The 14629-nt window shown below is 34.5% G+C and overlaps 1 protein-coding gene across 6 annotated transcripts in view; it reads left to right on the top strand.

Moving 5' to 3' along the window:
• Positions 1–14629, top strand: part of HYCC2 (hyccin PI4KA lipid kinase complex subunit 2) — a 69526-nt gene that overhangs the window by 40935 nt on the left and 13962 nt on the right. For all 6 annotated transcript variants that reach the window (XM_012142240.3, XM_012142221.3, XM_060410199.1 and 3 more), the window contains 4 exons: positions 641–756; positions 4310–4405; positions 7283–7399; positions 12972–13059. In XM_012142240.3, coding sequence (XP_011997630.2) covers positions 641–756; positions 4310–4405; positions 7283–7399; positions 12972–13059 — 417 coding nt within the window. The remainder of the gene's footprint in view (positions 1–640; positions 757–4309; positions 4406–7282; positions 7400–12971; positions 13060–14629) is intronic.

Here is a 14629-nt window from a genome sequence, read left to right as displayed (position 1 = left end):
GAAATAGAATGCCTCTTACTTAACCAAGGCTGATTTTAGCATAGAACATTTCTAAATATTAGATTTTAACTCTTCCGTGTATCAAGTTATAAAATGGAGGGTAGTGAGACATTTACAAATTGATGGTTCTAACTTTAGAAACATGAAATCAATTATATCACTATTAAAGAGACTTGATCGTAGTATTTATTCTTGTTTGTATTATACAATTATAACTCCCTACACCTTGCTTTCTTAATGTAAGATTAATGAGAGTACCAGCCTCTGTGAAGTTAGACAAACCTGCAGGTTTGAATGTATAGTCCCCAAGAGTGCTCTGAGTTCTGGAAACAAACAAATTAAAGTTGTTGCATTTGTAATCTTTATTATTTTAAGCAATTTTTCTTATTCTGTGTCCTAAATATAGATTCATTCCATAATATTTCAAAAACCAAAGTGGTGTATTTTTAGTTTTATATATTGTATATATGTTTTAAAAGGAGCTATAGAACATATATAATTGAAAAATTGAAGAGATTTTGAAAGAGAAGAAGCAATGGTTTGACATTACCTTTTGTTGAAGCAGAATTAAATGTTCTCATGTTACAGATTTTTATTTTATTTTAAAGACACAGTCTCATACTTTACCTTGTTTTTATAGCCCTCCACGATTGGATCCATGGCCTTGACAGAAGGGGCATTATGTCAGCATGATCTCATCAGGGTTGTTTACAGCGATCTTCATCCTCAGAGGGAAACATTCACTGCACAAAACCGGTAATAATCAAAACTGTAGATGTTAAAATTGTTAATTTACACTTAATAGTTAGCTATAATTACTTTGGTTCACATTTGGTATGGGAAGAGACATGTTGTTTTCCAGAATTGTGTACCATTTTGCAGTCCCACCAGCAATGTATGATAGTTCCAGTTTCTCAACATCTTTACCTACTCTTTTTTCCATCTTTTTGATTATATCTATCTTAGTGGGTATGGAAAATGGTATATCATTGTGCTGTTGTTTTTGCTATATGTTTTACCTTTTTGTACAGTCAGCTATGTCAGAAATACACACTTTTTTTAAGTTAAACATGCATTAGTTCTAGAGTTTATTACGAAAAACTGCAGTCTCTGGCTCCCCATCCCTTCCACTTCTCCTTCCCTAGATGTAACAACTTTTAACCAGTGGTTCTCAACCAGGGCACTTCTGCCCCTTCAGTGAACATTTGTCAGCGTCTGGAGACTTGTTTGATTGTCACAACTGAGTGGGAGGGAAGACTGCTACAAGCATCTCAAGTGTAGAAGTCAGGGATGCTGTTCAGCATCCTGCCATGCCTAGACTGGCCCCCGACAACAATCACTTATCTAGGCGAAAATGTCGATAATGCTGAGGTTGAAAAATCTTGCTGTTAATATTTACCATCTTCGTAGTAATTTACTGCTTTAAAATTTTTCACTTTGGGGCATTATCTAATAACTTATCTCTATGAAAGATAAAAACTTGTAGGTTGTTAGCTCTCTTCATCCTTTCTTCTCAGTATAGTTGTCTTGTAATTCTGGAGAATTCATTATTTAAATTTCTTATTATTGTGAATGATTTTTTTTTTTTTGGCCGTGCTATACAGCATGCAGAATCTTAGTTCCTCAACCAGGGATTGAACCCATGCCCCCTGCATTGGGACTGTGGATTCTTAAACCACTGGACCACCAGGGAAACCCCTTGAATGAACATTGCTCATCAGAACTATTCAGAGCTGAGCTTTGTGACTGGTTACTTTTCCTTTCCTGCATATCTTTTTGTTTTCCTTGAAGTTCATCTTTGACCTTTTGTTTTCTTTGTTTACTATGTGCTTTGTAATTTAGCCCTGTAAATTTTCTATCAGTTTTCTATGTAGCCTTCCAAAACTTTGTTTATACCAGTTATTTTCTCAATTTTATCTTCCTGAAAAAGGAGCTCCCAGAGCCTTTTTTGACTTACTACAGTCTGAACTGTGTTTCCCTCTTTGCCTGGTGTATACTTGTCATCTTGGTATTTCCCCTCACTATTACCCTGGGAATTCCCTTTTTCTTTTTCCTGTGTGGATGGATCCACTGTTTCTTGCACCCTAGATCTTCATTCTTTGTTTCTAGTATTCTGAAATTCCATGTGATATTTCTTGGTGTGGGTTTATTTCCTGTTTGTACTGAGCAGTACATGGGCCTTTTTGATTTGGAAACTCATGTCCTTCAGACTGGGAACTTTGCTTAATTATTTTTTGTTAATTAGTTTAGCCTTTGCATCTTCTCTAATGTTTTATTATTTGTCCTTTATTTATTTGGTCTTTTATTATCTTTCTTGTGGAGCTTTTATTATTTGGAGCTCCTGTTCTGGCATTCTTTCCTCTTCCATTTGCCATATCTTTTTCCTTTGGCTTCACTTTCTATATTTCCTCAACTTCATTCACCAGTTCTATTCCTGAGTTTTTCATTTCTGTCATCATATTTTGTATATCTGGAAGAGAATTTGACGACCCTAAGAGGAAAGACTTAAAGATACGGACAAAATACATCATATTTTGTATATTCTGAATGGTCTTGTAAAATAGTTCCTATTTGGATTTTTGTTGTTTTTTTATTTTTGAAACAGCATCTCTTTTTTTAGAATATTAATGATAATTTGCTTTATTTAAAGTTTTTTTTCTCTTTTATGTTTATTGTGTCCTCCAAATTGTGTTCCCCCACCCCCGTTTCTTTATTTTGATCTCATTTTCCTATTAATAAAGTTCATCAGATGTCTATAATCCATTTTTCCCTACTTATGTTTAAGAGCTGGGAATTTAAAAATATGAGAAGCTATGACCATGTTGGTAGGGGCTGATTGAGTATGAACTTCCCAACTTCTCACTGGGCCACTCATTTGGGGAACTTCCCAAGTCCATATCTTTAAGTCTTTACTCTTAGGGTGGCCAAATTCTCTAAAGAAAACTCTTCTAGTTTCTTAATCAGAGGGCTGCTAGCATTCGGATGGCCAAGTCGGGAAGGAAAACTTGAGGTGTCAGTATCCAGTAAGACCTATTTTACTTAAGTTTTCTATTTTCAGTATCTTCCCATCCTCCCCACTCCAACCCAAATCACACTTGTGCTTGGTGGTTCCCTGGTAGAAGTTTCTCTTTTATCCTTTCAGAAAATAAGTCTTCAATTTCAGAAAATAAATCTTCAATGAACCTCACAGCATAGAGAAGGAGAAAGGATCTGAAGATGTGAACTGCTTCTGTGTCATACTTTGAACTCAATTTTTAACTTTTCATTTTGAAATAATTTCTGACTTAAAAAATATTTCAGAAGTAGTGCAAAGACTTTCAATATACTCTTCACCACCTATGGCAAGCTTTTTAGAAGTATTGTGTTCCTGGGTCCTGCCCTCAGAGATTCTAATTGGGTCAGTCTGTGTTGAGACACAGGAATATATTATTCCAAAATGTCCTTAAATAACTATAATGTGCATTCAGGTTTAGGAGCCACTTTCTTAGTGATTGTACAGATTAAGAAAGCATTCATTTATTCATTCAATAAAAATTAATTGAGCAATAATAATGTATTAAACACCGTGTCTGACACTAGAGTTAGAGATGAGTAAATTAGGGTATCTGTCCTAAAGTTGCTTATTACTGAATGGATAAAACAGAGGTAGAGACAGAGAACTGATTTAGTGAGATAAATACTGTATTAGAGCTATACAGATGAACAATTTTTGTTTGTTTTAGTTGGGAGAATTAACAATGTCTTTATGTCTGAAATTAAAATTTGAGCCAGGATTTGAAACCTTAGTAGGAGTTTTCCAAGTGAAAAGTGTTGTAGTAAGAAAGGGTAATATCAGTTAAAAAAAAAAAAAAGGCAAGGTATTATGAAAGATTATGGCATTATTCATGGAATGATACAAGAAAACTGTTATCATATGGTGTATGTGGTACACAGTGGAGGGAAATAAGGTTGGAGAGGTAGGTTGAGGGTGGATTTTTAAAGGACTTTTTATGCCTTGATGAGTTTGGTCTTTATGATGCAGTCAGTAGTAACAGTAGATTAGTGCAGATAGGGGAGTCATCTATTCAAGCATGATGGGGGATTTTTGAGGAAGAAAATATAGATGGCAGCAAGTGGTATGACCTTTAATAAGGCAAATGGAAATAGGGAAATTATTGAGGATATTACAATGATCTGATTGAGAAATAATGAAAATCAATATTAAGGCATTGTTGTTATAACCATCCAACAAAGAAATCATTTACTACAGTCTATAAGTAGAAATAAATAATTATTTGTGATCTTTTTCTCCTTGTTTTGTTTTTTCTAGGTTTGAAGTCCTGAGTTTTCTCATGTTATGTTATAATTCTGCTATCGTGTATATGCCTGCTTCATCTTACCAGTCTCTTTGCCGAATGGGCTCCAGGTAAGCAGAATACTTACCATTCTTTCATACATTTTTATTGAGCATATTCTCTCTGGTAGGCACTGTTCTAACCCCTGGTGATATAGCAGTAAACAAAACTCAGGAAACTTATCTTCCTGTAGGAATTTTCTATCATTCCTCATATGTCATGATTTCTTGAAAGTATTTCAGTATTAAAGAAGTATTTTGTAGCTCAACATCAAGCTAAACCAAGATGATATAGGTTCAAGGTGGTTTATTGGTATACTTGATCACTGCTTGGATGCCAGTTTTTATAAACCACTTAGAGTGTTTTGAATAAATAGTCTTCTGTATAGAGAAAGTAAAGAAATGTGAACTTTTTCCTTACTGTACCTCACAAATAACTCTCTTCTTTGGATAAGATTAGCAATAGCATCAATTATGTGTATGTCTCATTTATATTTGTATATTCTAATCTTTACCAAACCAGAATTTCTAATAATTTGAACAGACCTGAGCTAAAATTTTTATTTCCACTATTGAAAAAAAATTGATATAAATAGGTTTGGAGACAGAGGAGGGGAATCTTAAATACAGAAGGAACACTCAATTTATCCTGCCCAGTTGATTTTTATTTGAGGAAGCGCAAATAAAAAGGGTGAGCCTTCTCTACCCCCTGAAAGTTAAATGCTATGTTAGTTTTTCCATTGCCTCATAACAAATTGCCATGAATTTAGTTGCTTAAAATAGCATACATTTATTATTTCAGTTTTCTGTGGGTCAGAAATCTAAGTGTCATTTAGCTGGGCCTTCTGCTTAGGGTATTACAAGCTGCAGTTAAGATGTCTGCTGGAGTAGCCATCTTACCTGAGGTTCATTTGAGGAATTATACACTTAACTTGGCAGAATTCAGTTCCTATAGTTGTAGGACTAAGGGCTTGAATTTCATATGGACTGTCTGCTGAAGGCCAGTGTCAGTTCCTTGCCATGTGAGCCTCCCAACTTAGGCAGCCTACACCATGGCAGTTCACTTCTTAAAGCAGAGGAACAAGAGATGATACACTACAGTCTTAGGTTATATAATCACATAATCATGTACATGTATGCATGAAAATCATATCACCTTTGCCATGTTACAAGCAAATCACAGGTTCCAGCCATGCTCAGGAGGAGGGGATGACACAAGGGTGTGAATACCAGGAAGGTATCATGAGGATCAGCCCCACATGCCCCACCCCCAACCACTACTACAGATGCTTTGCACAGGTTCATACTGGTGTATTACTGAAAAGAAACTGAGGTCCTATTTATAACAAAACTCACTTTTGCTAATTGGAGGTAGGCCAGTCTAAATTAGCTGTTAATTTGATTTATAGATTTGTAGATTATTTTAAAGTGTTATTATTTCCACTTGTGTATAATAACAAGATTAATGACTAACAAAATTCTTGTCTCTAATCTACATGTTGTTTGTTTTTTTAAAACTTTTAATTTTGTATTGGGGTATAGCTGATTAACAAACAATGTGATAGTTTTAGGTGAACAGTGAAGGAACTCAGCCATACATATACATGTGTCTATTCTAACCTAAATGTTCTTTAAGCACTTACTGCATATCTACAGATAAATTTATTTATAGATGACTATTTTTGGCTCAATTAAACAAATTCGCTATATCTCTAATTGGTAACATTTACATGGCATCTTACAGAGTTCCTTAATAACAAATGATGATAGCATTTAGTAGTCCTCAAACTTTTACTCACATATCCCTTAATGAATTTTGAAAAACTTTATAGCCTTTATACACTTTTAAGTTAACATTTAAATTTTTTATCCTTTTTCAAATAGTTGTAAATTGTATTATTTCCAGCATGTAAATATTAATATAATAAAATAAATAATTGTTAATTGTTATTTTAAATGTATATAATGTAAATACACAGTGATCTAATTGATACCATCATCTATATATGAAATAAATGAAAAATAGTCTTTCCTTAATAGTCTTTCTCCTTAAAATTGAATATGTATTGAACGTTATCCACATAAATTTTATCCTAATATAGTGCTGTTATACTTAAAGGTCTTTTATTGGTCAACTAATTATAAACCTCTGCCACAAAGAAAATATGTAAATTAAAAATATAAAAATATTTCCAGAGACCAAAACGCACTAAACATTAAAAAATTTCTTCTGAACTCACCATTGCAGTTATTCTAATAAATTAATTTATTAAAATAGTAGAGGTATGTAACATCTCTGCTAATTATTAAATATAACTTTTCTGGAAGCATATTTTAATGAGATGGAAAATAGAGGATAGTTTATGACACTTTAAATTTTTTGAGAGTTCTGTATCATCCACTAATCCATGCTGATAAAATTTGGGATGTGTGAAAGTTATGCATTTCTTTTGTGAAGAGGGAGGAGGAGGATTATGAGAGAGATACCTATTTGAGAAAAGTTGTTGCTTTGAGGTCTTGCCTGGTGGCTCAGATAGTAAATAATCTGCCTATAATTCAGGAGACCCAGGTTTAATCCCTGGGTTGGGAAAATCCCCTGGTGAAGAGAATGGCTACCCACTCAAGTATTCTTGCCTGGAGAATTCCATGAACAGAGGAGCCTGGTGGGCTATAGTCCGTGGGGTCACAAAGAGTCGGACACGACTGAGGAGCTTTCACTTTTTCATTGCTTTTATTGCTATAGTCCACTAGAATGTGTGTTTTGTGAGAGCATAGATTTTTTTTTTTAATCTTTTTACCTATACTGTATGCATAGGCCCATGATAGAGACTGACACATAACAAGTACTTAAAAAATATTTCAGTAAGTGTTGAATATGTGAACTTATAAACACAAAAATGTTTTATTTAATGAATCAGCAAATCACACTTAAGTAATGTATTTTCCTAGGGTTTGTGTCAGTGGGTTCCCACGGCAACACGAAAAACAGTGGAAGGAACTCTGTGGTCGAATAGTGGTGGATCCCGAATTTATGGTGCAGCTTCTCACAGGAGTTTATTATGCCATGTAAGTAGGTGTACTGTGAAATTGTGTGGATTCTTCCTAGTCTTTGAAAACTTAATATTTCCCTTTTTCCTTATTAGTTTCACAATATTGAATATTTTGTTCCATGATGGACCCATTATCTTATTTTTCTAATATGAATTTGTTTTAGTAGTTTTAAATCAATTATACTTTTTATATCTGCTCTCTCAACAACTTTCTTTTTTTTTAATTTATTTAATTGGAGGCTAATTACAATATTGTATTGGTTTTATTGTATTGGTTTTGCCATACATCGACATGAATCCATCACGAGTGTACACGTGTTCCCAATCCTGAACCCCGCTCCTACTTCCCTCCCTGTAACCATCCCTCTGGGTCATCCCAGTGCACCAGCCCCGAGCATCCTGTATCCTGCATCAAACCTGGACTGGTGCTTGTTTCTTATATGATATTATACATGTGTCAATGCCATTCTCCCAAATCATCCCACGCTCTCCCTCTCCCACAGAGTCCAGAAGACTGTTCTATACATCTGTGTCTCTTTTGCTGTCTCGCATACAGGGTTATCGTTACCATCTTTCTAAATTCCATATATATGCATTAGTATATTGTATTGGTGTTTTTCTTTCTGGCTTACTTCACTCTGTATAATAGGCTCCAGTTTCATCCACCTCATTAGAATGGATTCAAATGTATTCTTTTTAATGGCTGAGTAATACTCCATGGTGCACATGTACCACAGCTTTCTTATCCATTCATCTGCTGATGGACATCTAGGTCGCTTCCATGTCCTGGCTGTTATAAACAGTGCTGCGATGAACATTGGGGTACATGTGTCTCTTTCAATTCTGGTTTCCTCAGTGTGTATGCTCAGCAGTGGGATTGCTGGGTCATAAAGGCAGTTCTATTTCCAGTTTTTTAAGGAATCTCCACACTGTTCTCCATAGTGGCTGTACTAGTTTGCATTCCCACCAACAGTGTAAGAGGGTTCCCTTTTCTCCACACCCTCTCCAGCATTTATTGCTTATAGACTTTTTGAACAACTTTCTAATATTCAGTGCTGTATTGTTAACTATAGTTAGCATGGTGTACATCATATACCCAGGATTTTATCTTATAACTAGAAGTTTGTGCCTTTTGAACCAACCCTTTTGTACCCTTTTTGCCTGCCTCTGGCAACCACCAATCTTTATGTATCTATGAGTTGTTACTCTTTTTTTGTTTTGTTTTGTTTTAGATTCCACATGTACATGAGATTATACAGCATTTGTCTTTGTCTGACTTATTTCACTTAGCATGATGCCCTCAAGATCCATCCACGTTGTCACAAATGGCAGGATTTCCTTTTTTTTTTTGGATCATGTAGCATGCAGGAGTTCCCCAACCAGGGATCAAATCCAAGCCCCCTGCATTGAAAGTGTGGAGTCTTTAAGTCCTAGGATTTCTTCCTTCTTTTAAATGAATAACATTCTATTGTGTGTATGTAATTGTATATATAATATGTATGTGTATAATAAGTATGTATACACTTATATGTACACACACACCTTATCTGTGTGTTTGTCTAACACATATTTGTTTTTCAGTTGCTCAGTCATGTCCGACTCTTTGCAATTCCATGAAATGCAGCACGTCAGGCTTCTCTATTGATAGCTATCTCCGTGAGTTTGTTCAAACTCATGTCCATTGAGTCAGTGATGCCATCCAGCCATCTCATTCTCTGTCACCCCCTTCTACTCTTGTCCTCAATTTTTCCCAGCATCAGGGTCTTTGCCAGTGAATCAGCTCTTTGCATCAGATGGCCAGAGTATTGGAGCTTCAGCTTCATAATCAGTCCTTCCAATAAATATTCAGGGTTGATTTCCTTTAGGATTGACTGGTTCTATCTTCTTGCTGTCCAAGGGACTCTGAAGAGTTGTCCCTGGCACCACAGTTCAAAATGTCAATTCTTCAGTGTTCAGTTTTCTTTATGGTCCAACTTTACATCCATACATGACTGTTGGAAAAACCATAACTTTAACTATACAGACCTTTGTTAGCAAAGTGATGTCTCTGCTTTTTAATATACTGTCGAGATTTGTCATAGCTATTCTTCCAAGGAGCAAAGCGTCTTCTAATTTTTTGGCTGCAGTCATCATCCACAGTGATTTTGGAGCCCAAGAAAATGAAATCTGACATTGTTTCCACATTGTCCTTAGCTGTTTGCCATGAAGTGATAGGACTGGATACCATGATCTTAATTTTTTTAATGTTGAATTGTAAGCCAGCCTTTTCACTCTCCTCTTTCACCTTCATCAAAAGGCACTTAGTTCCTCGTCACTTTCTGCCATTAAAGTGGTATCATCTGCTTATCTGAGGTTGTTGATATTTCTTCTGGCAATTCTTATACATACTTACATATACATATATGCCGTATTTTTTTTATCCTTTTATCTGTTAATTTACAATTAGATTGTTTCCATGTCTTGGCTGTTGTACATAATGTTCCAGTAAACATGGGGATATAAGATATCTTTTTGAGATAGTGATTAAGTTTCCTTCCAATGCATAATAGAAGTGGAATTGCTGGATCATATGGTAGTTCTGTTTTTAATTTTTTTAGGAATCTCCATTTTGTTTTCCATAGTTGTTCCACCAATTTACATTTCTACCAGTAATGTACAGGGTTCCCTTTTCTGCACATCCTTGTCAACATTTGTTATTTCTTGTCTTTTTGATACTAACCATTCTCACAGATGTGAGATGATACTAATTTGCATTTCCCTAGTGATTAGTGACTTAGAGCCCTTTTTTATGTACCTGTTGGCCATTTGTGTGTCTTCTTTGGGAAAAAGTCTGTTCAATTATCTGCCTATTTTTAATTGGATTACTTGGTTTTTTGTATTGACCTGTATGAGTTGTTTATATATTTTTTGTATTAACTCCTTGTCATATATAAATGATTTGCAGATATCTTCTCCTGTTCCAAAAGTGCCTTTTCATTTTGTTGATGGTTTTCCTTGCTGTGCAGAAGCTTTTAGTTTAGTGTGGTCCCACTTGTTTATTTTTGCCTTTGTTGCCTCTGCTTTTGATGTCAAATCCAAAAAGTAATTGATGGGACCAATGTCCAGCATTCATCTTACAAGCAATAAGGGGCTTATTGCTTTTGTTTTCTTTTAGGAGTTTTGTGTTTTCAGATCTTACATTGAAGTCTTTAATCCATTTTTAGTTGACATGTGATAAGAGAGTTGTCCAGTTTCCCTCTTTTTGCATGTGGCTGTCTAGTTATCCCAGCACCATTTATTGAAAACACTATCCTTTTACCTTTTTTATATTCTCATATTTAAATTAATTGATCATATACATTTATGTTTATTTCTCAGCTCTCCATTCTGTTCCTTTGATCTATATGTGTTTTTATGTCAGTACCATACTGTTTTGATTACTAAAAGCGTTTTGATACAGTTTGCAGTTAGTAAGTATCCTGTCTCCAGGTTTGTTGTTCTTTCTCAAGATTGCTTTGGCTATTCATTGTCCTTCTTGGTTCCATATAAATTCTAAATTCCGTATAAATTGTTCTGTTTCTATGAAGAATGTCACTGAACTTTGATAGGCATTATATTGAATTTGTAGATTTCTTTGGGTAGTGTGGACATTTTAACAATTTTAATTCTTTCAGTCCTTGAGCATGGACTATCCTTCTGTTTATTTGTGTGTTCTTTAGTTTCTTTCATTGAAGTCTTATATGAAAACCATAAGTGTACTGTGTTCAGGTCTTTCACCTCCTTAGTTAAATTTATTCCCAGGTGTTTTCTATGCAATTGTTAATGGAATGGTTTTCTTAATTTCTCTTTCTGATAGTTTGTTACTAGTAGCTTCCCTGATAGTTGGTAAAGAATCAATTGGTAAAGAATCCACTTGTAATGCAGGAGACCCTGGTTCAATTCCTAGGTTGGAAAGATCCACTGGAGAAGGGATAGGCTACCCACTCTAGTATTCTGGCCTGGAGAATTCCATGGACTGTATAGTCCATGGGGTTGCAAAGAGTCGAACGCGATTGAGCAACTTGACTTTACTTAGTGGGATGGTTTTCTTAATTTCCCTTTCTGATAGTTTGTTGTTAGTGCATAGAAATGCAGTAGATTTTTGTATATTGTTTTTGTACCTACAACTTTACTAAATTTGTTTATTCTAACAGTTTTTTTGGTGTATTCTTTAAAGTTTTCTATGGTTGACTCTGAACAATGAGTGGGTTTGGGTGCCAGTTGCAGAGTTGAAAATCTGAGTATAACTTTATAGTCAGCCCTCCATATCCATGGCTTCAATCAACCACAGATTGTGAATTACAGTAGTTGGTTCTTATTGAAAAGAATTCACATATAAGTGATCTTATGCAGTTCAAATTCATGTTGTTCACGGGTAAACTGTCTATATATTATGTCTTCTGCAAACAGAGACAATTTTACTTCTTTTATTTTTTATTTGCTTGAACTTCAGCACTGTGTTGGATAAAAGTGGCAAGAGTGGGCATCCTTATCTTATTCTTGATATTAGAGAGATCTTGTTCTTGATCATTTGTCACTGTTGAGTAGTTGTTGACTATGAGCTGGTCATATGCAGTCTTTATTACACTGTAGTACATCTACTCTGTACCCACTTTTTTGAGAGTTGTTTTTTTTATCATGAATGGATTTTTTATTTTCTCAAATGCTTCTTCTACATCTGCTATTATGATGAAGGACTTATCTTTCATTTTGTTAATATGGTGTATCACTGTTGATTAAATTATAGATGTTGAACCATCCTTGCATCCCAAGATAAATCCCACTTGATCATGGTATGTGATCAGTTGTTGAATATAGATTGCTAATATTTTGCTGTGGATTTTTGCATTTATGCTATGTTTCTCAGAGGTATATTGGCTTGTAATTTTCTTTTCTTATAGTGTCCTTGTTTGTTTTTTGTATGAGGGGGATGCTGACCTCGTGATATGACTATGGAAGTGTTCACTCTTGGAAGAATTTAAGGATTGATATTATTTCTTTAAATGTTTGGTAGAATTCACTCATGAAGCCATCTGGTCCTTATTGGGACCATCTTTTACTTATTGGGAAGTTTTTGATTAACTGATTCAATTTCCTGTGGGTACAGTGATGGGTGTGTTCAGATTTTTATTTCTTCATGATTCAGTCTTGGTAGATTGTATGTTTCTAGGAATTCATCCATTTTCTGGATTGTCCAGTTTGTTGACATAAAATTATTCATAGCCCTTTCAGTACTTTTAAAATAAAACTAGTCATTAAACTGAAGTCTAAATACTGTCACATAGTTCATAACCCAGATTTTCATGAATTCAAATAGATAACCCAAAATATCAACACATGATAAAATCCAATTATTTTGAAGAGATATCTGTGAAATATTTTAAATGTTAATATTTAAATTTTTCTTTTTGTTCTTATAGCCAAAATTGGGATAGTTTAGAAATGCATGATGCAAATATTAATGTAAAAATCCTGTTACAGAACCAGAATAATAGGACTTGGAGCAATAAAAATGATTGTTATTGAAAATGAGAGATATTTGCTAGAGACTGTAATCTGGTTCTCCATAGGTATAATGGACAATGGGACCTTGGCCAGGAAGTCCTTGATGATATCATCTATAGAGCTCAACTAGAACTCTTTTCTCAACCACTATTGGTAAGTTATTATATTTACTTTTTGTTAAACTTTCCTGTGCCTAAAAAGGATGCTGCTGCTGCTGCTGCTAAGTTGCTTCAGTCGTGTCCGACTCTGTGCAACCCCCATAGATGGCAGCCCACCAGGCTCCCCCATCCCTGGGATTCTCCAGGCAAGAACACTGGAGTGGGTTGCCATTTCCTTCTCCAGTGCATGAAAGTGAAAAATGAAAGTGAAGTCGCTGAATCATGTCCAACTCTTAGCGACCCCATGGACTGCAGCACACAAGGCTCCTCCGTCCATGGATTTTCCAGGCAAGAGTGCTGGAGTAGGGTGCCATTGCCTTTTCTGAAAAAGGGTACTGCTGGTATAAAATTCAGTATGTAATGTATGAGGCAGTACTAATCATTGAGGGGGAAAACAGGTTTATTCCATACCAACAGTTGAAAAGGAAATAAAATTGTTTTATCCTCTTATTTTACAACATAGCAAAATAAAGTTCAAATAAATTAAAGAATTAAGTGTCTTGAAATCCTTTAAGAAAAGAAAGAAGAAAGGCTATAAATAAATATTTGCTCAAATTTCTGGAGAAGGAAAGGCTATCTATATTTAAGTGACTGAACACATCACCAAAAAAGGTTGATGATTTTTTTTTTTTAACTACATAAACATCTAAATTCTAAACCATCAGTTTTTTGTTTTGTTTTGGAGGGGGAAAGGGGGCATTCTTTTATTTTGGGGCCATGCAGTATGGCATGTGGGATCTTATTTCCTTGACCAGGTATCAAATCTGTACCCTCTGCTGTGGAAGCACAAAGTCTTAACCACTGGACCTATATGGAAGTCCATAAACCATCAGTTTTTTAAAACCAAAATTAATATGAGCTAGTTATCAACAGGCATGACAAAAAAAGCAAGTTAATATTTAGTTTTACATAAAAATTTCATACTCTTCCACAAAATAACTATCTCCAAAAGGTAGATGATCAATCAAAAACTAAATTTGAACGTCCAGTAGTAGGGTGAGGAAGGTATTTTCTGTGTTACCAGTAATAGTATGACATAACTCTGCACATCCTTTTGGTAACGTATATTTGTTTTCTTTGAGCTACTATCCCATCTTTACCAACATTTCCCAAGAAATTACTTAAAAAATTTTTTTAATGTATTGTGAACACTAGATCAAGGTTTGTTTTAAGTGCAAAGGAATCTGAACTCTAAACATTATTTTACAGCAGAGAATCATTAAGTTATTTACTTGATGAAATTATTTATTTGAAAATTAATATTAAGGAAACATGCTAGCTGTGTTAATGGTAAAGTAGTATACAGCTATTTTTTTTTAATCTAGACAAGACAAAGGAAACATAACAAATGTTAATAGTTGTCTAGGTGATTCAGCTGTGGATAGTTTTTATTTCTTTGCAATTTTCTGTATTTTCTAAACTTTTTCTAGTATTTTTAGAGTTGTATTTTTTAAGTTATTTATGTATTTTTACTTGCAGCAATTTAAGAGTATAATTTTTGAGTCATTTTTTCATGTCTTTTTTATAGTTTAAGCTAAATATAAATTTATTGAAGTGACATTTAT

The sequence above is a fragment of the Ovis aries genome, chromosome 2 (genome assembly GCF_016772045.2).
Source record: "Ovis aries strain OAR_USU_Benz2616 breed Rambouillet chromosome 2, ARS-UI_Ramb_v3.0, whole genome shotgun sequence".
Lineage (NCBI taxonomy): Eukaryota > Metazoa > Chordata > Mammalia > Artiodactyla > Bovidae > Ovis > Ovis aries.
Note: the sequence above shows the minus strand (reverse complement) of the source record. Positions and strands in the feature narration are given on the sequence as shown.